General features: G+C 45.5%; 1 protein-coding gene and 1 pseudogene across 1 annotated transcript in view; both read left to right on the forward strand.

The window, feature by feature from the left end:
• CRKL (CRK like proto-oncogene, adaptor protein) overlaps positions 1 to 24,921 on the forward strand; it is a 42,300-nt gene extending 17,379 nt beyond the window's left edge. Inside the window, exons 2-3 of the mRNA XM_003905262.4 lie at positions 4,712 to 5,177; positions 20,896 to 24,921. Coding sequence (XP_003905311.1) covers positions 4,712 to 5,177; positions 20,896 to 21,030 — 601 coding nt within the window. The 3' untranslated portion in view covers positions 21,031 to 24,921. The remainder of the gene's footprint in view (positions 1 to 4,711; positions 5,178 to 20,895) is intronic.
• Positions 17,916 to 18,031, forward strand: LOC116270929 (annotated as a pseudogene).
• Positions 24,922 to 25,110: the final 189 nt, after the last annotated feature.

Raw genomic sequence — 25,110 nt, forward strand, 5'->3', positions numbered from 1 at the left:
TAAAAGAGAGATGGGGTCTGTAGCTCCTGGGCTTAAGGGATCCTCTTGCCTCAGCCTCCCAAAGTGCTAGGATTACAGGCATTAGCCACCATGCCTGGCCTCTAGTCTATTTCTTTCGTTTTTTCTTTCTCTTTTTGAGACAGAGTCTTACTCCATCTCCCAAGCTGGAGTGCCGTGGCACAGTCTCAGCCCACTACAACCTCTGCCTCTTGGGTTCAAGCAAATCTCCTGCCTCAGCCCAATCCGCCTGCGTTGGCCTCCCAAAGTGCTGGGATTACAGGCATGAGCCACTGCGCCTGGCCTCTAGTGTATTTCTAATGGAGAACCAAATACATGAACCTGTGTTCAGCAGAATCATTCAACTTCAAGGGGAGCAGCTTTCTGTGCATCACCTCCTTAGCTTGTTCTCCTGACCTTTAGCAAAACTCCTTCCTTTGAGTACTCCTTGACCCTATCAGCTTCTGTTGGGACACATGTTTGTTGTTATTGTTGTTGAGACGGAGTCTTGCTCTGTCACTCATGCTGGAGTGCAGTGACTCATGCGACCTCTACCTCCCAGGTTCAAGTAATTCTCCTGCCTCTGCCTCTTGAGTAGCTGGGCTTATGGACTCATAGTACTACACCAGGCTAATTTTTGTATTTTCAGTAGAGATGGGGTTTCACCATGTTGATCAGGCTGGTCTTGAACTCCTGACCTCAAATGATCCACCTGCCTCGGCCTCCCAAAAGGGCTGGGATTACAGATGTGAGCCACCATGCCCGGCTGAGACACATGTTAATTATACTGTGTTCTCTCATTTGCCTTTCTCTGTTAAATTCAGTCTTTTGAGAGGAGGAACTTGGTTTTATTTACTTTTTTTTTTTTTTACCTCTAAATTCTTTTTTTTTTTTTTTTTTTGAGATGGAGTTTTTCACTCTTATAGCTTAAGCTGGAGGCTCACTGCAACCTTTGTTTCCAGTTTTCAAGCGATTCTCCTGCCTCAGCCTCCCGGGCAGCTGGAACTACAGGTGTGCACCACAATACTTCGCTAATTTTTTGTACGTTCAGTAGAGGTGGGGTTTCACCATGTTGGCCAGGCTGGTCTCAAACTCCTGACCTCAGGTGATCTGCCTGCCTTGGTCTCCCAAAGTGCTGGGATGACAGGGCCATCCTCCCACCTCAGCCCCCCTAGTAGTTGGGACTACAGGTGCAGAACAAAGCACAGCATCTGGCTCCCAAATTCTTAGTACATAGTAGGGCCAGTGGATACCTGGGTAAATGGATTTCATCAGTGTTAATCCCCCACTGAAGCTATATTAAGTGTTGTTCTCTTGTAGGACTGCTTTTTTTTTTTTTTTTGACACAGGGTCCTGCTCTGTCGTCTAGGCTGGAGTGCTTTATATGCAATCTCCACTCACTCAGCTTCTGCCTGAGGCTCAAGTGATCCTCCCACATTAGCCTCCCCTGAGTAGCTGGGACCACAGGCTTGTACCACCTTGTCTGGCTAGTTTTTGTATTTTTGTAGAGACAGAGTGGTCTCGAACTCCTGAGCTCAAAGTGTTGGAATTACAGGAGTGAGCCACCACACACAGCCAGGATTAACTGCTTTTTTTTTTTTTTTTTTGAGACAGAGTCTTGCTCTGTTGCCCAGGCTGGAGTGCAGTGGCGTGATCTCGGCTCACTGCAAACTCTGCCTCCCGGGTTGACACCATTCTTCTGCCTCAGCCTCCCGAATAGCTGCGACTACAGGCGCGTGCCACCACGCCCGGCTAATTTTTTGTATCTTTAGTAGAAAGATGGGGTTTCACTCTGTTAGCCAGGATGGTCTCAATCTCCTGACCTCGTGATCTGCCCACTTTGGCCTCCCAAAGTGCTAGGATTACAGGCGTGAACCACCATGCACTGGCTAACTGCTTTTAACTATACAAATAATAAAATACTCTTGGATGGAGTCTTAAGGTGGAACTGCCTGTGCTCTTAATAGTGTCTGAAATTTATATGGTACTTACTAGACTCATCACAGGATCTCTATGGCTCTTCAAATAGCAGGGGCTGGGTGTTATGGCTCACACCTGTAATCCCAACACTTTGGGAGGCCAAGACGGGAGAATTACTAGAGGCTAGAAGTTCAAGACCAGCCTCGAAAACATAGTGATACCCCCATCTCTACAGAAAATTTAAAAATTGGCTGTGTGTGGTGGCAACTGCCTGTAGTCCCAGCTGCTCAGGAGGCTGAAGTGGGAGGATCACTTGAGCCTGGGAGGTAGAAGCTACAGTGAGCTGTGGTTGTGCCGCTGCACTCCAGCCAGGATGGCAGCAAGACCCTGTCTCAAAAAAAGAGAAAGAAATAGAAGCAGGGATGTACTTGAAGGGTATGTGTATGTTCATGTGGTTATATTGAATGCTTGGTGCTGGTCGGTAATTTTGAATGCTTCACATGCATTATGCCATTCTCATACACCTAACAGATGCAGGGTTCATCCCTAAGGCTGATTAGCTCATTATGAGTGAGGAGTCTAGAACCAGACTCCCTGAGTTCAAGTCTAACCTCTTCTTTGGCTCCTCATTTATAAAATGGAAATAATAACAGCGTCTACCTTACAGGGTTGCTGTGACTATTAAATAATCTAATATCTTCAAACACCGCAAACTATGCCTAGCATAGATAATAAGTATGATCTCTTTATTATTACTCCTGTTCCTACTATTCTTGCTAGCTATTTATTTTTTATTTTATTTTATTTTGTTTTTTTGAGACAGAGTGTCGCTCTGTCGCCCAGGCTGGAGTGCAGTGGCGTGATCTCAGCTCACTGCAAACTCTGCCTCCCGGGTTCATGCCATTCTCCTGCCTCAGCCTCCTGAGTAGCTGGGATTACAGGTGCCCACCACCACACCTGGCTAATTTTTTGCATTTTTAGTAGAGACGGGGTTTCACCGTGTTAGCCAGGATGGTCTTGATCTCCTGACCTCGTGATCTGCCTGCCTTGGCCTCCCAGAGTGCTGGGATTACAGGTCTGAGCCTCTGTGCCCGGCCTCTTATTTATTTATGTTTTGAGACAGAGTCTTGTTCTGTTGTCCAGGCTGGAGTGTAATGATGCAGTCATAGCTCCCTGCAGCTTCTAACTCCTGGGCTCAAGTAATGCTTCTGCCTCAGCCTCTTGAGTATCTGGGACCCCAGGTGTGTGCCACCATGCCCAGCTAATTTTTTGTCTTTTTAGTAGAGACAGGGTTTTGATATGTTGGACAGGCAGGTCTCCAAGTGATCTGCCTGCCTTGGCCTCCCAAAGTGCTGGGATTACAGTTCTGAGCCACCACTCCTGGTAGATTTATTATTTTTAACTTGGCAAGTCTGTAAGCCCTTTTTTGTTCCTTTTTTTTCAAGGGGCCAGAGGTAGAGGCCTTTGTCATTTTCTGTGTGTCCAGGGAAGTGTGCAGGATGTATAAGCCATAGATTAGGAGTGGGAGGAAGAGTGTGTGGTGGTTGTGACAAGGGTCCAAAGGAAGGCAGCTTCCGAACTTACTTGAGATTATAAAAATAAATTTAAACCAGGTATCTCTGTGTAATCAAAAGGTTTCTGTAAAACAGAGATGAAGTGTATGTGTGTGTATATACTTGTAATTTGAAAAGACATTCAGAATAGTAACTTCTGGGACAGTACAGACTACAAAAATTACAGCATGATAGAACCTTCTTAACTACTAAGAATATAGAAAGGAAAATAAGGCCTGGCATGGTGGCTCACACCTGTAATCCCAGCACTTTGGGAGGCTGAGGCAGGTGGATCACCTGAGGCCAGGAGTTTGAGACCAGCCTGGCCAATATGCCAAAATCCTGTCTCTACTAAAAACACAAAATTTATCTGGTTATGGTGTTGCACATGTGTAATCTCAGCTAGTCGGAAGGCTGAGGCAGAAGAACCACTTGAACACCGGAGGCAGGGGTTGCAGTGAACTGAGATTGTGCCACTGCACTCCACCTGGGTGACAGAGCAAGATTCTGTCTCAAAAAAAAAAAAGTCTGGGCTCGGTGGCTCACACCTATAATCCCAGCACTTTGGGAGGCCAAGGCAGGTGGATCATGAGGTCAGGAGATCGAGGCCATCCTGGCTAACAAGGTGAAATTCCGTCTCTACTAAAAAATAGAAAAAATTAGCGGGGCATGGTGGCATGTGCCTGTAGTCCCAGCTACTCAGGAGGCTGAGGCAGGAGAATTGCTTGAACTTGGGAGGCAGAGGTTGCGGTGAGCTGAGATCCCGCCACTGCACTCCAGCCTGGGCAACAGAGCAAGACTCCGTCTCCAAAAACAAACAAACAAAAAAGTAGGGGCCAGGTGTGGTGGCTTATGCCTGTAATCCCCAGCACTTTGGGAGGCTGAGGTGCATGGATCACCCAATGTCAGGAGTTCAAGACCAACTTGGCCAACATGGTGAAAACCCTTCTCTACTAAAAATACAAAAAAACATTACCCGGGCATGGTGGTGGGTGCCTGTAACCCCAGCTACTCGGGAGGCTGAGGCAGGAGAATCACTTGCACCAGGGAGGCAGAGATTGCAGTGAGCTGAGATCACGCTATTGCACTCCAGCCTGGGCAACAAGAGCGAAACTTGTCTCAAAAAAAAAAAAGAAAAGGAAAATAATTTATTGTAGAGGAAAGTGGTTTATTAAGAAGTTTGACAGGCACTGGCTTAAAGTAAGATTTTTCTCTTACAGTAATTTTCTTTCTCTCTTAAGGTATCCAAGCCCACCAATGGGCTCTGTCTCAGCACCCAACCTGCCTACAGCAGAAGATAACCTGGAATATGTACGGACTCTGTATGATTTTCCTGGAAATGATGCTGAAGACCTGCCGTTTAAAAAGGGTGAGATCCTAGTGATAATAGAGAAGCCTGAAGAACAGTGGTGGAGTGCCCGGAACAAGGATGGCCGGGTTGGGATGATTCCTGTCCCTTATGTCGAAAAGCTTGTGAGATCCTCACCACACGGAAAGCATGGAAATAGGAATTCCAACAGTTATGGGATCCCAGAACCTGCTCATGCGTACGCTCAACCTCAGACCACAACTCCTCTACCTGCAGTTTCCGGTTCTCCTGGGGCAGCAATCACCCCTTTGCCATCCACACAGAATGGACCTGTCTTTGCGAAAGCAATCCAGAAAAGAGTACCCTGTGCTTATGACAAGACTGCCTTGGCATTAGAGGTAAAATCTGTTCAGACTAGCTTTTTGGGTCCTTTGACATTTGGTTTTAATTTTTAGTTTTAGTTTCTGCTCATTTAAGCTTATATTCATGGAATTAGAGCACTTAGATGATTTTGGGAGATACGCACTGTTAGCATTTCATGTTTATATTTTTTTACAGAGACAAGGTCTCTGTTAAAAAGAGTTGTTTGCCCAGGCTGATCTCGACATCCTGGCCTCAAGCAAATCCTCCTGCCTCAACCTCCCATAGTACTGGGGTGACAGATATGAGCCACCGTGCCCGGCCTGTTATTAGTTTTTCACAGGTTGTTTTCTTCTTTCCTATTCCTTGTTTGTCGCACATTCTCAGCCTCCTTGCTCTTTTTTGTTCCCAAAGCCTAACAGATTTAGTTTTGCAGTCATTGGTTTTTCTTCCAGTAAGGAAAGATAATAATTAAGGAAGACCCATGACCTAGAGGCAAAATCAGCATACAGATACATAGCTACTTGTATGGTTCTGTATTTCTAACATTGGAATCAGTTGAGAAATATGAAAATGTCTTAGAATTTCTCTTGAACTTGGTAGAGGAATTAATTTTTTTTGAGACAGAGTCTTGCTCTGTCACCCAGGCTGGAAGGCAGTGGCGTGATCTCTGCTAACTGCAAGCTCTGCCTCCCAGGTTCACTTATCTCCTACCCCAGTCTTCCGAAAGGCCGGGATTCACAGGCACCTGTCACCATGCCTGTTAATTTTTTGTATTTTTAGTAGAGACGAGTTTTCACCGTATTAGCCAGGATGACCCATCTCCTGACTGCGGATTCACCTGTCTCGCCCCAAAGTGCTGAGATTACAGGCATGAGCCACCGTGTCTGCCCAGGAATGATTTTTGAGATGGAGTCTGCTTTGTCACTCCGTAGGTCTGCACAGTGGCATGATCTTGGCCCACAACCTCCCACCTCCTGGTTCAAATGATTATCCTGCCTCAGCCTCCCTCTAGCTGGGATTACAGATACTGCCAGCATGCCCACTCCAATTTTTGTATTTTGTAGAGATGGGGTTTCAACATGTTGGCCAGGTTGGTCTTGAACCCCTGACCTCAGGCGACTGCCTGCCCAGCTCCCAAAGGGATTACAGACATGTATGACCACGCCCAGCCATAGAGGGACGATTTTAAAATACATCAGCCCTTGCTTGTTACAGGTTTTTTGTTTTTTGCTGGAGACGGAGTCTCTGCCCACACCCAGGCTGGAGGAGGGCTCTGGATCTCAGCTCACTGGCAAGCCTCAGCCTCCCGGTTTTCGCTGCATTCTCCTGCCTCAGCCTCCCGAGTAGCTGGGATCACAGGCGCCTGCCACCACTGCCAAGCTTTTTAGAGTTTTTAGTAGAGACGGGTTTCACTGTGTTAGCCAGATGGCCCCTGATCTCCTGGACTTGATCCGCCTGCCCTGCCTCCCAAAGTGTTGATTACAGGCTTGAGCCACCGCCACCGCCTTTGTTACAGGTTTTGTAAATTAGAATGCTATGAGGATACAGAACTGAACATTTTAATTACCAAAGCCATTTTCTTTTTCTTTTTCTTTTTCTTTTTATGAGTCTATTTTCTTGTTGCCTTGTTGCCTGAAAGCTGGAGTGATGGATTTGGCTCACTGCACCTCCTGGCCCTGAGTTCAAGAGATTTTTCTTGTTCAGCCCTCCCGAGTAGCTGGGACTATAGGCACGCACTACTATGTTCTCGTTATTTTGTATTTTAGTAGATGGGGTTTCACCATGCTGGCCAGGCTGGTCTCACTCCTGACCTCAGGTGATCTCGCTTCTGCCTCAGCCTCCTGAAGGCTGGGATGACAGGCATGAGCCTCTGCACTCAGCCATGTCATTTTCTCTTAACTAAACATTACTTTTTAAGAAGACTCTTTCTCAGCTGGGCACAGTGGCTCATGCCTGTAATCCCAGCACATTGGGAGAGCGAAGCTGGTGGATAACTTGAGGTCTGGAGTTTGAGACCAGCCTGGCCAACATGATGAAACCCTGTCTCTACCAAAAAATACAAAAATTAGGCAGACGTGGTGGGCACACGCCTGTAGCCTCAGCTACTCAGGAGACTGAGGTGGAACAATTGCTTGAACCGGGGAATTAGAGGTTGCAGTGAGCCGAGATCATGCCACTGCATTTAAGCCTGGGCAATAGGGTGAGACCCTATCTCAAAAAAAGGGGGGAGAATGTTAAGAGAGACCCCAAGTGCAGTTCAGAAGGATGAAGTAAGGGACCCTGTTGCTTCAAAAAAAACAAATCCTGACTCACCAAACAACCTGCCCACAGATAAAAGTTGTCTAGAATTGGTTTGTCCATAGGTCGTCCTCAATGTTTTTTTGTTTTTGTTTGTTTTGTTTTGTTTTGTTTTGAGATGGAGTTTCACTCTTGTTGCCCAGGTTGGAGTGCAATGGCACGATTTTGGCTCACCGCAACCTCCGCCTCCTGGATTCAAGCGATTCTCCTGCCTCAGCCTCCAGAGTAGCTGGGATTACAGGCATGCGCCACCATGCCCAGCTAATTTTTTGTATTTTTAGTCGAGACGAGTTTCTCCATGTTAGTCAGGCTGGTCTCGAACTCCTGACATCAGGTGATCTGCCCGCCTCGGCCTCCCAAAGTGCTGGGATTACAGGTGTGAGCCACAATGCCTGGCCCTCAATTTTTCTTTGGACCAGTAGTAGTATCTGAATGAACTGAACCTGAAGGTTTGTTTCAATGTTTGATTTTTGTCTCCCTTTCATGTTGACTATAAGGAAAGAAGGAGCATCTGAGGCTGTGGTGGGGGTCTGGGACTGAGAGGCTCCAGGTCTGAGGAGGCTGCCTCCACAGATAGGAGTGCTGGCTGAGCAGGCCTTCCAGCTTTCTTTCCTTCTTTTTTTTTTTTTTTTTTTTTTTTTTGAGATGGAGTCTCATTTGTTGCCTAAGCTGGAGTATACTTGGTATAATCTCGGCTCACTGCAACCTCTGCCTCCTGGGCTCAAGCGATTCTTCTGCCTCAGCTTCTCAAGTAGCTGGGATTACAGGTGCCCGCCACCACACCCGGCTGTTTTTAGTAGAGATGGGGTTTCACTATGTTGGCCAGGCTGGTCTTGAACTCCTGGCCTCTGATCCTCTACCCGCCTCAGCCTCCCAAAGTGCTTGGATTACAGGTGTGAGCCACTGCGCCTGGTCAGGCCTTTCAGCTTTCTCACCCTCACACAGACCGGCCTAGGCACAGGTGCATGCCTCTGGCCTGGTCTACACCTCAGCACCTTAGAATAACATGGGATGCTCTGGGCTGTTAATATGTTGTAGCATGCATTGTGTTTTCAGCCTTTTGAGGCGTTTTCACATCTGTCATAGCATAGGATTGGGGAGCTAGGAGTCAGAGTGGGTGTGACTCGTGTGTATTTGGCAGCTGCTCGTTGAGAACCTTGAAGGTGGAGGCTCCCAATCAGAATTTTAGGTACCTGCCTGTTGACCTCTGGCTCTAGGATTGTGTGTTTTAGAAACCTATATCTAGTGTGCGTGCGTGTGTGCTCATTGGAGCGAGTACTAGGAGGTTGTAGGGAGGAACATCAGGTATTACAGAAGGGATCATTTAGAGCTTGGTGTGTGGGTGGATAGGTAGGTGCCCGAGACAGGTCAGGAGTAGGAGGAAGGAGGCCTAGTTAATGATTGTGTATTTTAAGATAACCTACATACTTTGCCATTACATAGCTCCTAGTCTCTCTGGCCCCAGAGAGAGGTTCTCCACACCTGAGCCTCTTGACACTAACCCAGCCAGCTGAGCTTCAGCAAATGGTTTTTTTCATGCTTGAATGAGAGAAAGTGTAAATAGGACCTGAGAAATAGACCTTTACCAAATTCCATTTAATGGTATTTCACTTTCTGTATATTTAAATGAAACTTTAGGTTATAGCATAAGTAAAAAAAAACTTTTTTTTCCTGAGATCAAGTCTTTGTCACTCAGGCTGGAGTGCAGTGGCGTGATCTCCGCTCGCTGCAACCTCCGCCTCATGGGTTTAAGCGATTCTCATGCCTCAGCCTCCTGAGTAGCTGGGGTAAATATTTTTTTGATTGTTACCTTCTAAAACTATTATTAGGATAGTGGTGCCTGTCTGATCTTGTTAACAACAACTCTTGGGACTTTTGCAATTAGGTTACTAGGAAAAGTATTAAAATTAAAATGAGAAACAGACAACTAGGACAAAATGTGCCAATAATTGAAGCTTCATTATTCCCCTAGATAGTATTACAGAGAACAATGATGGCTTAGGTGACTTTATACCTTAAATTATTTTACAAGTTTTTTTTTTTTTTAAATAAAACTTGATTTTCAAAAGAGTATTCCTGTAAGTAAAGAGGTATTTCAAAACCAGTCTGTGTTTAGCTATTTTCTTTTCTTGCTGACTTTTCTGTAAGAAGAGAGTTGATCCTGAGATTTGATTTGAAGGGGAATACTTGGTATCTGTAAGGTGAGTAGAGCTTGTGTGATGAGACTAATGTCACTGAATAGCTGTAGATAGGTGAGCATGCTGGGCAAAGGGCAAAAGTGGCAAAAAACAGCCAGGGCAGTAGGCTGTTGCCATATCACGAAGGGCTAAGCTGAGGAGATTAACAGTTTTCTTGCATTGCCTTCATTTGAGTCATGAAACAGCCAGTTTCTCACAACTGACAAGGTCAGGTTTGCAGGCAATTTCTTTTTATTTATTAATTTTAAAATTTAGAGCAAATGCTTGACTCTCATGTAATAATATCATTCTCATTCATTTGCATTGCAGTATGCTTTTCTAACTAAAAAGAAAGGGAAGAAATATCTTAGCAACTTTAGAATTGTACTTAACCCTGGGTACACACACCCCTGAATATTTGTATGAAAATTTGTATTCAAATGTCTAAATGCAGCCTCAGCTGTGCTTTTCCCCCATGGTATGGTATAAGAAAACAGTTGGTGACACAAGCTGGGGATCTGTGGGAACTGAAGTCAGTGGTACAGATCGTGTGAAGGAAAAATAGTTTCCCAGGCTTGCAAGTGAGACTTAAAGTGATTTGGGATGGAATTGATAGAAATCAAGCAGAAAAGTTGTATTGATACCTTAGGTCATTTAGTCTAATCATTTTCCCAGTGCTTTTAGCCCTCTTCAGAGTCTAACTCCATGGCCCTCCAGTCTCAACTCGGACACCTCCAAAAAAACATGACTTCAACAAAAGTTCATTGAGTGCCTATTATGTGACAGGCTGGGAATTTGGGATACAGTAGTGAACAAAACAAAGATGTCTTTCCTGTGGAACGTCTGGAACATAACAGTTTCATGCGGTGGTGTCTCATGTTGTATGGCTCTGGTAGCTGACAAGTCTTGTGTTCTGGCTCTCCACCAGGGAGAAAGAAGCCACAGCCAGTCCCCTTCCTGTGTTTGGCTAGCCCAGTGTGTGGACTTAAGTGCATGGCCCCATAGTTGTCCCTCTTGAGTTTTGTTGTTGTTGTTGGTTTGGTTTTTATTGATCTTGTCATACCATCTGTGTACATCTCTGAATCCTTTTCTTTTTTTTGAGATAAAGTCTTACTGTGTCGCCCAGGCTGGTGTGCAATGGTATGATCTCGGCTCACTGCACCCTCCACCTCACAGGTTCAAGCAATTCTCCTGTCTCAGCCTCCCGAGTAGCTGTGATTACAGGCGTCTGCCAACCACGCCTGGCTAATTTTTGTATTTTTAGTAGAGAAGGGGTTTCACCATGTTGACCAGGCTGGTCTCAAACTCCTAACCTCAAGCAATCCACCTGCCTCAGCCTCCCAAAGTTCTGGGATTATAGGCATAAGCCACCACGCCCAGCCTCTGAATCTTTTAAAATCCTGATGTCATCTAGTGTATTCATTACCCTCCAGTGTCCTAACTGCAGGTTTTGTAAAAGCACCAACCAGATCTTTGTACTAAAGTCCTTCTCTGCTGCAGCCTCTCCAGATCTGCCTCTTATATATATAAAAAGACAATGAGGCCGGGCGCGGTGGCTCAAGCCTGTAATGCCAGCACTTTGGGAGGCCGAGACGGGCAGATGACAAGGTCAGGAGATCGAGACCATCCTGGCTAACACGGTGAAACCCCGTCTCTACTAAAAAATACAAAAAAAAAAAAACTAGCCAGGCGTGGTGGCGGGCGCCTGTAGTCCCAGCTATTTGGGAGGCTGAGGCAGAAGAATGGCGTAAAACTCGGGAGGCGGAGCTTGCAGTGAGCTGAGAGGTGGAGCTTGCAGTGAGCTGAGAGGCGGAGCTTGCAGTGAGCTGAGAGGCGGAGCTTGCAGTGAGCTGCAAGGCGGAGCTTGCGACAGAGCAAGACTCCATCTCAAAAAAAAAAAGACAGGTTGATCTGGTGTGACTTGGTGGGCTCATGCTGCTTCCAGATGCTCTACTTCCCATTCTAAATCCTCACAAACCATCTGTTAGCTAATTGCATCCAGAATTGTTTCTGGGATTCATTTCAAGCTCACTGTTTTACATTTTATGGAATTTGCCATGTTTGTTTTGACAAAAGAACGAGGGAGACTTGACCCTTTCTAAATCTTCTAGTGTCCTATGATGTAATTTCTCTATGACGAGACTAGTCTTGGACTCTTACTCCTGCTTGCCAGTGTATTTGGTCAACTCTTACGTACCTGTCCTTTTCAGCCTGAGAACACCCTTTCATCATCTTTGGTGCTCTTTTTTTTTTTTTGGCATTTTTTTCTTAGTGATGCTCAGTTCTTTGAGCTCACCAGCATCCTCAACATTCTTCTCTTCGTTCCTGTACTTGCTCTGTGTCATCTGTGATTGCGTTTTTCTTTTCTTTTTTTTTTTTTTTTTTGAGACGGAGTCTCGCTCTGTCGCCCAGGCTGGAGTGCAGTGGCCGGATCTCAGCTCACTGCAAGCTCCGCCTCCCGGGTTTACGCCATTCTCCTGCCTCAGCCTTCCGAGTAGCTAGGACTACAGGCACCCGCCACCGCGCCCGGCTATGGTTTTTTGTATTTTTCAGTAGAGACGGGGTTTCACCATGTTAGCCAGGATGGTCTCGATCTCCTGACCTCGTCATCCACCCGTCTCGGCCTCCCAAAGTGCTGGGATTACAGGCTTGAGCCACTGCGCCCGGCCTGTGATTGCGTTTTTATAATTTCTTCTTGGATTGTCTTTGCCCCGTTTCAAAACCTGTAGTCATTTGGATTACATCAGGTCTCTGTGTCTTTTGAATTGGCCTTCCCAAGGGCCCATGTTACAACTTCCGTCACTGAGCTGGAATTATCAGATTCCCACTTTACCAATTGGTTTTGCTTCATTGCTTAGAGTTAATTTGTATTAGCATTTTCTTCATTGCTGCTTCTACTTGCTGAGGTGAAGTAATCTACAAAGTAAGTTTAGGTTTCGGTAATACTGATTGTACTTTGTAATCTCTTAGGGATCATCATGAGTTCCTCCTACTGGGTAGCCTGCAGTGGTGTTGGGCCTGTATGTATTCATCATGAAGCATCTGACTCAGGGGTCCATGCAGCAAGCTTACAGCCTCCCAGTGTAACGGGGCTGCTGTCTCTCACTTCACGTCACGTTCTAGCAACGTGAAGCCTTCTTACCAAGGCTTCTCGGAAAGGCCCACAAGTTAGCATTCACCTTAAGCAAGAATCTCAGGTGTGTTCTACCCATGTCGTGTTGGTGTGTGTGGATGTCTGGTGCCCGAGGAATCATTTCCACTCGCCTCCTTGGACCTTTCTTTCGTCAGGACTGGCCGGGATCCTCTTCCACCCTTCTGTCTTTGACATTGTGTCAGTTGTCCTTCACAGCATCTCAGCTTTATTTCTTCGGTACCAAAAGTGCTTTTTTCCCTTGATTATAATACCATGCAAACATAGGAATCTTCAGAAAGTCCTTTAGAATTTTAGAAGATTCTCCTATTTAAAAATATATACATATATATGTGTGTGTGTGTGTGTGTGTGTATATATATATATATATATGTTTTTTTTTTGAGATGGAGTCTTGCTCTGTCACCCAGGCTGGAGTGCAGTGGCGCGATCTCAGCTCACTGCAACCTCTCCTTCCCGGGTTCAAGCAGTTCTCTGCCTCAGCCTCCCAAGCAGCTGGGATTACAGGTGGCCGCCACCAGGCTGGGCTAGTTTTTGTATTTTTAGTAGAGATGGGGTTTCACTGTCTTGGCCAGGCTGGTCTTGAACTCCTGACCTCATGAGCCACTGTGCCCAGCCCAGAAAAAAAAATATTTATTTATTTATTTATTTATTTATTTTTTGAGACGGAGTCTTGCTCTGTTGCCCAGGCTGGAGTGCAGTGGTGCGATCTCGGCTCACTGCAAGCTCCGCCTCCTGGGTTCATGCCATTCTCTTGCCTCAGCCTCCCAGAGTAGCTGGGACTACAGGTGCCCGCCACCACGTCCGGCTAATGATTTGTATTTTTAGTAGAGACAGAGTTTCACCGTGTTAGCCAGGATGGTCTCAATCTCCTGACCTCGTGATCCACCTGCCTCGGCCTCCCAAAGTGCTGGGATTACAGGTGTGAGCCACCACGCCCAGCTGAAAAAAAATTTTTTTTTTTTTTTTTTTTTTTTTTTATATGAGACGGAGTCTTGCTCTGTTGCCCAGGCTGGAGTGCAGTGGCCAGATCTCAGCTCACTGCAAGCTCCGCCTCCCGGGTTTTACGCCATTCTCCTGCCTCAGCCTCCCGAGTAGCTGGGACTACAGGCGCCCGCCACCTCGCCCGGCTAATGTTTTGTATTTTTTAGTAGAGACGGGGTTTCACCGTGTTAGCCAGGATGGTCTCGATCTTCTGACCTCGTGATCCGCCCGTCTCGTGAGAAAAAAAAAAAAAATTTTTTTAAAGGTTTTTGTTCCTCTTTCCTAATGTGTAAATTAAGTGAGAATGCCATGGAATTGGGGCCCTGGTGTGGTTCAGGCAGGGCCTCTCCCATCCTGGTCATTATGCTGACCTCTGTTTTCTGTGATAGCTGTTTTCTGATGATAGCTGTTGAGTGAGAAGAACCATCAGCTTAGGGGTTCACAGAAGTTTATTCTCATTACTGCTTCCCCACTAAGAGCTTGAGGTTTATATAATTTGCCAGCAGTCCACCTTCTGTCTATGAATTTACCTATTCTAGGTATCTGATATAAGTAAAATGATACAATATTTGTCCTTTGGGTCTGAATTATTTCATTTGGTACAATGTTTTCAGAGTTCATCCAGGTTGTAGCATATATCAAAACTTCATTCCTTGTCCCAGCATGGGGTGGCTCACACCTGTAATCCCAGTGCTTTGAGAGGCCAAGGTGGGAAGATCACTGGAGGCAAGGAGTTTGAGACCAGCCTGGGCAACATAGTGAGACTCCATCTATACAAGAAATTAAGATAAATACTTCATTCCTTTAGGGCGAATAATATTCCATTGTTATGTATATATCACGTTTTGTTAATCCATTTATCTCTTGAGTTGTTTTCGTTTTTTTTGACTATAGTGAATAATGCTGCAGTGGACATTGACACACAAATGTTTGAGTTCTTGCTTTCAGTTATTTTGGTTATATATCTCGGAGTGGATTTCTGGGTCAAATGGGTAATTCTGTGTTTAGCTTTTTTTTGTTTTTTTTTTTTCCTTGAGACGGAGTTTTGCTTTGTTGCCCAGGCTGGAGTGTAGTGGCACAATCTCGGCTCACTGCAACCTCTACCTCCTGGATTCAAGCGATTTCTCCTGCCTCAGCCTCCCAAGTAACTGGGATTACAGGTGCACGCCACCACACCCGGCTAATTTTTGTATTTTTTAGTAGAGACAGGGTTTTGCCATGTTAGCCAGGCTTGTCTCAAACTCCTGACCTCAACTGATCCGCCCACTTCAGCCTCCCAAAGTGCCGGGATTATAGGCATGAGCCACAGCACCTGGCCTGTGTTTAGCTTTTTGAGGAACAAACTGTTTTCCATAGCAGCTGTACCATATTCCATTCAACCAGCAGTATGTAAGGGTTCCCTTCTTCACTGCCAAAAAAAAATTCTTCCACATCTTCACCAACACTTACTATTTTCCATATTTTTTATTATAGCCATCCTAGTAGGTGTGATGTGGTATCTCATTGTGGTTTTGATTTGCATGTTCCTAGTGACTGATGTTGAGCATCTTTTCATGTTGGCTGTTGGCAAATCTTTGGAGAAATGTTTTCAAGTTCTTTGCCCATTTTTTAATTGGGTTATTTGGGCATTTTTGTTTGTATTTTATTTTATTTTATTTTATTTATATTTTTTGAGACAGTCTCTGTCGCCCTGGCTGGAGTACAATGGCACGCACGATGTCGGCTCGCTGCAACTTCTGCCTCCCAGATTCAAGCGATTCTCCTGCCTCAGCCTCCCGAGTAGCCAAGATTACAGGCGCTTACCACCATACCTGGCTAATTTTTTGTATTTTTAGTAGAGATGGGGTTTTACCATGTTGGCCTGAACTCCTAAACTCAGGTGATCTGCCTGCCTTGGCCTCTCAGAGTGCCGGGATTACAGGCGTGAGCCACCATGCCTGACCTTAGTTACTGTATTTAGGCTATTGATCCATTTTAAAAATGACTTTTTGTGTACAGTGTGAGGTAAGGTTTCAGAGTCTTTCTTTAAAAAAGTGCTGGAATTACAGGTGTGAGCCACTGTACCTAACCAGTATTAACATCTTAATAATAAGTCTTTCCATCCATTAACACAAATGTTTTTGCATTTATTTAGGTCTTTAATAATTTTTGGTATGCAAATCTTTCACCATGGTTAAATGATTCTCGGTTTGTTTTGTTTCGTTTAGATGGAGTCTTGCTTTGTCACCAGGCTGAGGTGCAGTGGCGCAATCTCGGCTTACTGCAACCTCCGCCTCCCCGGTTCAAGCGATTCTCTTGCCTCAGCCTCCCAAGTAGCTGGGACTACAGACATGTGCCACCACGCCCAGCTAATTTTTGTATTTTTAGTAGAGACGAAGTTTCACCATGTTGACCAGGATGGTCTCGATCTCTTGACCTTGTGATCTGCCCGTCTTGGCCTCCTAAAGGGCTGGGATTACAGGCTTGAGTCACCACACCCAGCCTATTCTTGGATATTTTTATTTTAGATGCTATTGTAAATGGAATCACCTTTTTTTTTTTTTTTTTTTGAGACAGAGTCTCGCACCGTTGCCCAGGCTGGAGTGCAGTGGCACGATTCTTGTGCCTCAGCCTCCTGAGTAGCTGGGACTACAGGTGCCTGCCACCACTCCCAGATAACTTTTTTTTTTTTTTGGTATTTTAGTAGAATTGGGGTTTTACCATGTTGCCCAGGATGGTCTCGAACACCTGAGCTCTGGCAATCTGCCCTCCTTGGCCTCCCAAAGTGCTAGGATTCAGGCATGAGCCACTGTACGCCGCCTGGAATTGCTTTCTTAATTATTCATTACCAATATATAAGACACAACTGCTATCTATGTGTTGATCTTGTACCCTGCAACTTTGCTGAATTTGTATCTTTTCTTGTGGAATCTGTGAACTTTTTTGTATATATGATCGTGTCTTGACTTCTTCCTTTTCAAAGCCCATATACTCTTGTACCACGGCATACTGGCCTGTGGTATCTTTAGCCATGCCATCTACCCTTCCCAAATAAAATCTCTGTTAACCAGTAAACAGCCCTCTTGAATCAAGTTACTACTCTGAAGGATAGTGGTAATTTTAAGGAAGAGACCGAGTCTTCAGTATTAAAACCCTATTAGATAGCATTCAGTTGTGGGCTTGAGCACATGAGATTACTTGACTGCTACCCAGGGCACACAGGGAGCCTAGCCCTCTAAAGCCTCTATCTCTCTGGCTACTCTGATTCGGGTGCAGGTGCACAGTGAACATAGGGGCAGGCAGTGGACCCATGCAGCTCCGTGAGGGCCAGGGGTGTTTGTCTCCTTTGTGTCCCCTCTCGTATCTCTCCAGAGCCTACACATAGATCTTCAATATTTGTTGAATGACTAGAGGAATAAAAGCCACAGAGAGCAGGATGATACCTGTCTGGTGATTATAGTACATGGACTTTGTTTTGTTTTAGCAATTTTGGGGGCTATAAGCGCCTTTGAGAATCCAGTGAAAGTTGTGCAGTCTTCAGAGAAACAACATACATTCATGCATTTGCATACAACTTGGCAGGATGTTCTTTGGTCATGGAGACCCATTCACGTCACCCAAGTTAGAATTTATGATTCCAGTGTCACCAGTGTACTCCTGATCTTACTTTTATGTAACCTGAAAGCATGAAATCTCAGAATATCAGTACAGGGAGTGGAGACTGATTATGGAACCAAAAAACTGCTGTGACGACCAGTGCTTGGGCCCTCCAGTGCCTTGACTGCTCTTTGAATCAAGTGCTACATGCCAGTCAGTAGAGTCTTTTCCTGGACAACACTCTGGACAAGTAGGGCTGTAGGAAACTATTGCCAGCAGCAAGAGGTACCCTCTTGCTATTTAACTCTTGGTAGACATAAAAGGGCTGACTAGTGTCCCTGGCTTATGTGTTTTAGAGTTAATGTGTCCACTCCCCAGGTGCTAAGTGCGGCCAGCCCCAAAGATAGTATTTTGACAGTACTAATAATGATTAGGATTGTCCTGTTCCATAGGGTGAAAATTAATAAAGATGATGCATTAGGTATGTGCTTCCTCTTAATCTGTTGATAAGGTCAGCCACATCTTCCAGGTGTAGTTTGCCCCTTGAACCAAGTTGGTATCTACCTACATCAAGATTGATCTGCCCTCTGACTGCACTTTCAGGGATCATTTCTATAGTTCATTACTAGAGAAGTTTCTCTGAAGGTGTAGAGCACCAAAAACAACAACAACAACGACAACAAATTGATCTGCCCTCCAGAGTGAGTGCTTCTTTGAACTGGATCCGTGTACCATGAACCCAGAGGAAGAATAGGGAGTGATGAGGGAAACAGCAAGGTGACTGCCAAGTTACCAACCATTTTAGGATCTCAGCACAAGCACTATTCGGTAGAGCCATGGAAGAAGCTGGTCAATAGCCAGGCCTGTAACTGGGCAGCAGGCTGCATAATAGCCAGGATGTCTTTTCTGTGTTAAGATAGAAAACAGCATGAGGAATGATGATGGTGTTTTAGCATGTGGAAACTCCTGCAAGGCCACAATGAGGCACTAATGGTCAAGGGGCCACCAGAAGTCTCTCAGCCATTCTCTTCCTAGGCTGCTCTTTGACCTACTTCTGCTGGTCAAGGTTCCCTCTGTCTAAGCAGTAGCTCCTTGATCCTGTGCTCTGCAGCATTGATTTAGTAGTGTTTTTCTGCCACTTGCTGCTTTTATGTGTCTTCTCTCTCTCTCTTTTTTCTTTTTAATAGAAGCTAAGTCTCACTATGTCACCCAGGCTGGTCTTGAACATGTGGCCTCAAGTGATCCTCCTACCTTGGCTTCCCAAAGTGCTGGGATTATAGGCGTGAGCCACTGCGCCTGGCTACACCAAGTGCAGTGACATGATCTTGGTTCACTGCAACCTCCACCTCCCAGGTTCAAGTGATTCTCCTGCCTCAGCCTTCTGAGTAGTTGGGATTACAGACATCTACCACCACACCTGGCTGATTTTTGTATTTTTTAGTAGAGATGTGGTTTTGCCATGTTGGCCATGCTGGTCTCGAACTTCTGACCTCAGGTGATCCACCTGCCTCGGCCTCCCAAAGTGTTGGGATTACAGATGTGAGCCATTGCGCCCAGCCTTTTTCTTTTTCTTTTCTTGAGACAAGGTCTCGCTCTGTCACCCAGGCTAGAGTGCAGTGGCATGATCACAGCTTACTGCAACCCTGCAACCTCTGCCTCCTGCGCTTAAGCGATCTTCCCACCTCATCCTCCCAAGTAGCTGGGACTGCAGGTGCATGCCGCCATGCCTGGCTCATTTTTGTATTTTAGAGACAGGGTTTCACTGTGTTGCCCAGGCTGGTCTTGAACTCCTGGGCTTAAGTGATCCACCCGCCTCAGCCTCCCAAAGTGCTGGGATTACAGGTGTAAGCCACTGCGCCCAGCCACTTCGTGTTTTTTACACTATGTTATTATCTAACAAAAATTCATCGTGTATCCCACTTAAAAGACAAGTTTTTTGAGGATACGAACTGACCTGCCCATTTTCCATGGAATAGATGTTCAGTAAATTTTATTTAATTGTTTAGGTAGGATCATGTAGAAAGTATCCTGTTAAAGACCGCCAGACTCACAAGTTTATTGGAAGGTATGAGGTGTGAGTGTTCTTGGTAGCTTTCAGTCCCTAGCCTCCTCATCTCCATCTTCCCATTGTCTTCCTTGGCTGCTTAGTATCCATCACAGTAATTTATTAGACCCCGTTTTCAGCCTGTTCCTCGTTGGTTTTGAGAGGACCCTTGTTGGTCACAAGGTTGGAAATCCTCTGATACATACAGTGCTGTGCTTCTCAGTGCTAATTCCAGCTCTTCCCTTCGTGCATCCAAAGGGTATGATCATTAGAGGGGGCGTGGGGCTGGGTTCTACTTAGGAATCTCTACTCAAGTAACAATCATTTGATTACTGTAAGACCCTTTCAAAGTTGGAAGGAAACTGAGACTTGGAGAACTTAAGCAGTTTGCTACAGTCATGTAGTTTCTAAAAGTGGCAGAACCAGGACATTTGTTTGGTGTCCTGCATGTTCCAGAGTTCATGGCATGGACCACTGGACTGTGCCACCTTGTGCCTGTTTTTATTTTGAGATGTAGTCTTGCTGTGTTGCACAGGCTGGTCTCAAACTCCTGGGCTCAAGCAATCCTCTCACCTCAGCCTGCCAAGTACCTGGAACTACAGGCACGCACCACTATGCCTGGTTCTGTATGTGTTTAAGCAGACGAAAGCTTATTTCTTATTGTCTTAGATCTTAGGTGTGTCTTATATTCAAGTAGTGTTCTTATGGACCTGAGTACACAAAATAGAATCTTAGGTTAGTGCTCTGCTGAACAGAGAGCACAATGTCTACAATGGCTACCACCTGAAGGTCTTTTTTAAAAATACACCTTTTTGTGTGATTTGACTTTAACCATTCTCAGAATCATGTGTTCATTTCTATCCTGTTGGGGTTAGTAGCCAAAATAGAGGGTTGGTTTGGGGAGGAGCCGCTTTGTGCTCAAAAGCTGTTTGTACGTGTGCGTGTTTTTGTTTTTTTGAGACAGGGTCTCACTCAGTTGCCCAGTCTGGAGTGCCATAGAACGATCACGGCTCACTGCAGCCTCAGCCTCATGGGCTCAAGCCATCCTCTCACTTCAGCCTCCTGAGTAGCTGGGACTAGAGTCATGTACCACTACACCCGGCTAATTTTTCTATTTTTTAGAAGAGATGAGGTTTCACCATGTTGCCCAGGCTGGTCTCGAACTCGTGACCTCAGGTAATCCCAGGAGTTCAAGGTACAATGAGCTGTGATCGTGCCACCGCATTCCAGCCTGGGTGACAGACCCTGTCTATAAAAAATAAAAAATTAATGTGCATGGTGGTGCACGCCTGTAGTCACAGCTATTCAAGAGGTGGTGGTGGAAGGATCACTTGAGCCCAGGTGTTAGAGGTTACATTGAGTAGTGATCTCACCACTACACTCCAGCATGGCTAACAGAGTGAGACTGTGTGTCTAAATAATAATGTATGGGCCCTTTGGAGAAGGTAGTGTTTGTGATTTAATGTAAACTGTCTTTTTCTTGTTGCAGAGAAATGCTAACTTTGTCTTCTTCATCCGTACAGGTTGGTGACATTGTGAAAGTCACAAGGATGAATATAAATGGCCAGTGGGAAGGCGAGGTGAATGGGCGCAAAGGGCTTTTTCCCTTTACGCATGTCAAAATCTTTGACCCTCAAAACCCAGATGAAAACGAGTGATTGCCGTTGCCCCGTTTCCTGCTGCTTTGTTGTTCTGCCTGTCCTAGTCTCCTTTGAAGTGGGAAAGCATTCTCTCTCATAGGCAAGTCACACTGCATTGCCGAAGTCCAGCTTTCTGCAGACTGGCAGTCGCACACACATTTGGAATGCACACAGCGACTGCCTCCTGACGTTTGTATCATAGTCGTATTGTCAAAGAGTAGCCGATTTTAGAGTTCTTTTGGATCATAAACTGGAAATACTGATGGAAGCACACAAGTGGAGAGAAGTTGAGGAGGAAAGGGTCTTCCTTCTCATCGCTGCCTGTTTGTACATGGGACTGATTCTGTCGTGTTCACCAGAGAAAGCCTGAGGCCATGGCGAGATACTGCATGTTTGCTGTTCCACAAAGCAGTGGCTCAGCTGCCATCTTGCTTTTCTTTGGACAACAGGAACTGAACCTTAAGGAAGAGAGAATTCTGTCCTAAAACTCCAAAATCCGGCTTTTCTTTTTCTTTTGGTTTGGTTTGGTTTTGGAAAACTAACTAATTAGACTTGTGTGGGGTTTTTTTGTTTTGTTTTGTTTTGTTTTTTGTTTTTTTGAGACGGAGTCTCGCTCCATCACCCAGGCTGGGGTGCAGTGGCGCAATCTTGCCTCCCTGCAGTTTCCGCCTCCCGAGTTCAAGCAATTCCCCTGCCTCAGCCTCCCGAGTAGCTGGGATTACAGGCGCGCACACCACGCCCAACTAATTTTTGTATTTTTAGTAGAGACGGGGTTTCATCATGTTGGCCAGGCTGGTGTCGAACTCCTGACTTCAGGTGATCCACCCGCCTCAGTCCCCCAACGTGCTGGTATTATAGCCATGAGCCACTGCGCCTGGCCTAGACTTGTGTGTTCTAAACAGGTTAAGTAGCAGGTTGGGTTTTAATGATAGTGCAAGGAATGACACATGCCTCTGAGCTTCTAAACTGAAGCTGCTGTAACTAAAGGAATCTGAAAAGAACAACCATGAAGCAGAGGCCTTTATTGTCTTGGTTGCCAGTAGTAGTTTGTTTTGCCATGTAGCAGAAAACACACAAAATAATGCAGCTATGGTGTGCCATGCTATGTGCACAGCCCCTTGGATTACTTTGTTTTAAAAAGCATCAGAGTTGGGGGGTACTTTAGGGAAACCTTTGCTTACCTTGTTTGCCAGTGATAAGAGCAGTGGGTTGGAGGGCAGTTGGCCAGTTTTCTGTTCAGCTTTTCAGTGAATGTACCCCTTTAAGGTTAAGACTTAAATTCCCCTAAAAAGTGGGGTTGTTCATAGAATCATTGGACTCATTAATGAATCATTAAATTCCACTCACTGAAGCCCAGACCTCCGTACCCAGGCCCAGTCTCACCAGGCTGCCAGAGAAAGTTGGTGCTGCTGATACTGGTCTCACAGTCTAAGTAAGTGTCTGATGCTCCCAAGCAGTGGAAATGCAGGCTCTGGAAATTGGTTAATGTATTTGATGTCTTAGTGTTTTAGTGACTAGGGAGACCATTAACCAGTTTATCATTAACCACTTATCAGTGTATTGATGTTAAAGCATTTCCCTGTTAGCTAAAAGAGGCCTGTTCATACAAGCCAGCTGGTATATACGTGTGGTTCATCCGTCATCTGCTGCTCATGGCAGACTAGAATTCTGGGAACCCTGTGTAATTCAGTCTGTTCTCCCTTCTGGGCCCTGGTAAAGACAAGCCTCAGCTTATAGTGAACACAGCAGACCTAGAAATGTAGCAACAGCCTAATGAGTAACTGTCATTTACTGAGTATCTGCTGTGACTGTGGCCCTGTCTGGAGGTTCCTAGGTTTTGAGATTTAGAACAATGCCTTCTGGAGACAGAACCAGCAAAACAACCGTTTTTCAATTTTTCTTTAAATCAGTATTCCATTAGGCAGATAACTGCCACATTCATGAATCTTGAGAGTGTTCCCTGTGACAGAATTAATGGTCAGTTGGGAAAACTATCACCATGGCTTCCCATCTGTGGTTCTCCTCTAAAATTCTTAGAGATTAGCCCTTCCTTGCCAGTGAGAACGGTGGCCGCCTCCTGCTCTGCATGGTCTGCGGCAGTTGCCGCTTCTGGTTAGGTGTGTCAGGTTGGCTTATTTTGGGCTCAGGCCTGGCGTAGCACCCACAAGTGGCAGATATATCACAGAGTCCCCAAACTCTGCCTAGAAATAGTGTTTGCCCTTTAGCCAGTGACCTGGTTCATCCCTGCCCAAGTTGAACCCTGAGTGGAGTTTCCAGCAGAGGGATGAATGTGCCCTGTTCAAGGAGGGCACAGACCCTTAAGCCTTTTTCAACCAGATTTAGCTGAAGGACTTGACACCTTTGAATTACAGCAGTTGACTTAGAGCGCAAGAAGTCTGTGGCCATTTTGGAAAGCAAGGTTTCCTTTCAGCCCTGTCCACTGACCAATACCCCGACTCACCTTGTGTGGCGCACTTCAGAATCAGATATACCTAGAGTATACCTGTGGTTTGGTTTTATAATTAATCAGCTCATTACTTCAGCCCATGAAAATGGCATCCAGGGCTGTCAGGAGATTCAGAGCTCAAAACAAGGCAAGCTTGAGTTCTGCACTCCTGATATGTGCCAAAAGTAAAACTTTTTGATTTACAACCTTGTCAGTTTTTTAAATCAGGCCAGGGATATTCTCTTTTTCACACTAAACATATGAAAGCAGCACCCCTGCCTCAGCTCAGCTTCGTGCCTGGGTTCCCCACTGGTCTGGGAAGACAGTTGTGCTCCATAGAGCAGTGCAAATCTGACCTAGAGGGTGGGTGTTCATAACTGCTACTTGCTCTGCTCTACCATGTTTTAAGAAATATTTGGATGTTAAATTAACTCACTATGGTTTTTCACCTGGGAAGGAAACAAATTACATACTAGAGGGCATTGACTGTTTGGTTATAAACTTGTGTATCCTGGGAAGGACCTGCGGTACAGGAGTCAGCCATGTCTGTGCTGTGTGGAACCACCTGACGACAGGGTTAACGAGGAAGATGATGTGTTGACCAGCTGCCGTTTGAGGACTTTGGTCACCCAGACTAGACACCTTCTGTGCTCATGTTTGGAAAGCTGAAAGGGAAGGACAGCTGTGCCCTCCTGGGAGCTCACGTGTCCCTGGCACTGTGCTAGCTTTCCTTTACAGCTGTTTACAGACAAGGCAGGCCTGAAGAGGATGGCCACTGCTCTTGTGATGTTTGCTCAGAGGAATATGAACATTTTATTTTTGAAAAGGGATGATGTGGTTTTGTGCCAGGTGTTTATAATTTAATCCTTTAATATTATGGTTATTAACCTCTTAAACGTGAAAGAATTCTTGATTGTTTTAACACAGTACCTAAGACTAATGCTTTCTGTGGACACCACTGAGCTCTGCCTCAACTCCACCCTCTGGGACCGGAGAACTATGCCCCTGGAAACTGCTGTCAGTGTGGACACTGTGCTGGTTCTATTTTCTAAAGGAGTAGAAAGACAGGTCTCTGAGACAGGATCGTTGTCCCTACAGGAGGAACAGTGGCCTTGCTTCTTAGACGGTCTTCACTGTGTGTTTTAAAACAAAAACAACAACAACACCGTAAAACTCTTTTGACCTGTAATTTAAAGATCATAAACTTCAGGCAATAATATTTTCTGTGTAAGCTTTTAAAATTATTTTTGGGGATCATAGCTTGTTTTATTTTGTGCTATAAAATTAACAGTATTAAATGACTTATATTCTTAGAACACATCGAGTGTCTTTTCTTAACAGATCAGTGCCTTTTTATTTTTGTATTCCGTTTTACGTTACTGGTCCCAGCATCAAAACCCTTGTTTCCATGGCCTGTTTGTATATTGTCTCAATAAAACTTGCATCAGCCGGTGGTGGCGGCAGCTTCGGTGTTTCAGTGTCTCCTCAGTCAGCCCCCACTAGCCTCCTGGCAGTTGAGCAGTGGTGAAATCTCTGATGCTCCTCAGTGACCCCTTAGTGCTGCTGCTGACCAAGAGCTAGAATGAAGTCTTGGCATCCGCCCATTCCAACACTCGGGCACCCAGAGGAGACCACTTGGGGTCTCCCTCCAA

This window comes from Papio anubis, chromosome 16 (genome assembly GCF_008728515.1).
Source record: "Papio anubis isolate 15944 chromosome 16, Panubis1.0, whole genome shotgun sequence".
Taxonomy (NCBI): Eukaryota; Metazoa; Chordata; class Mammalia; order Primates; family Cercopithecidae; genus Papio; species Papio anubis.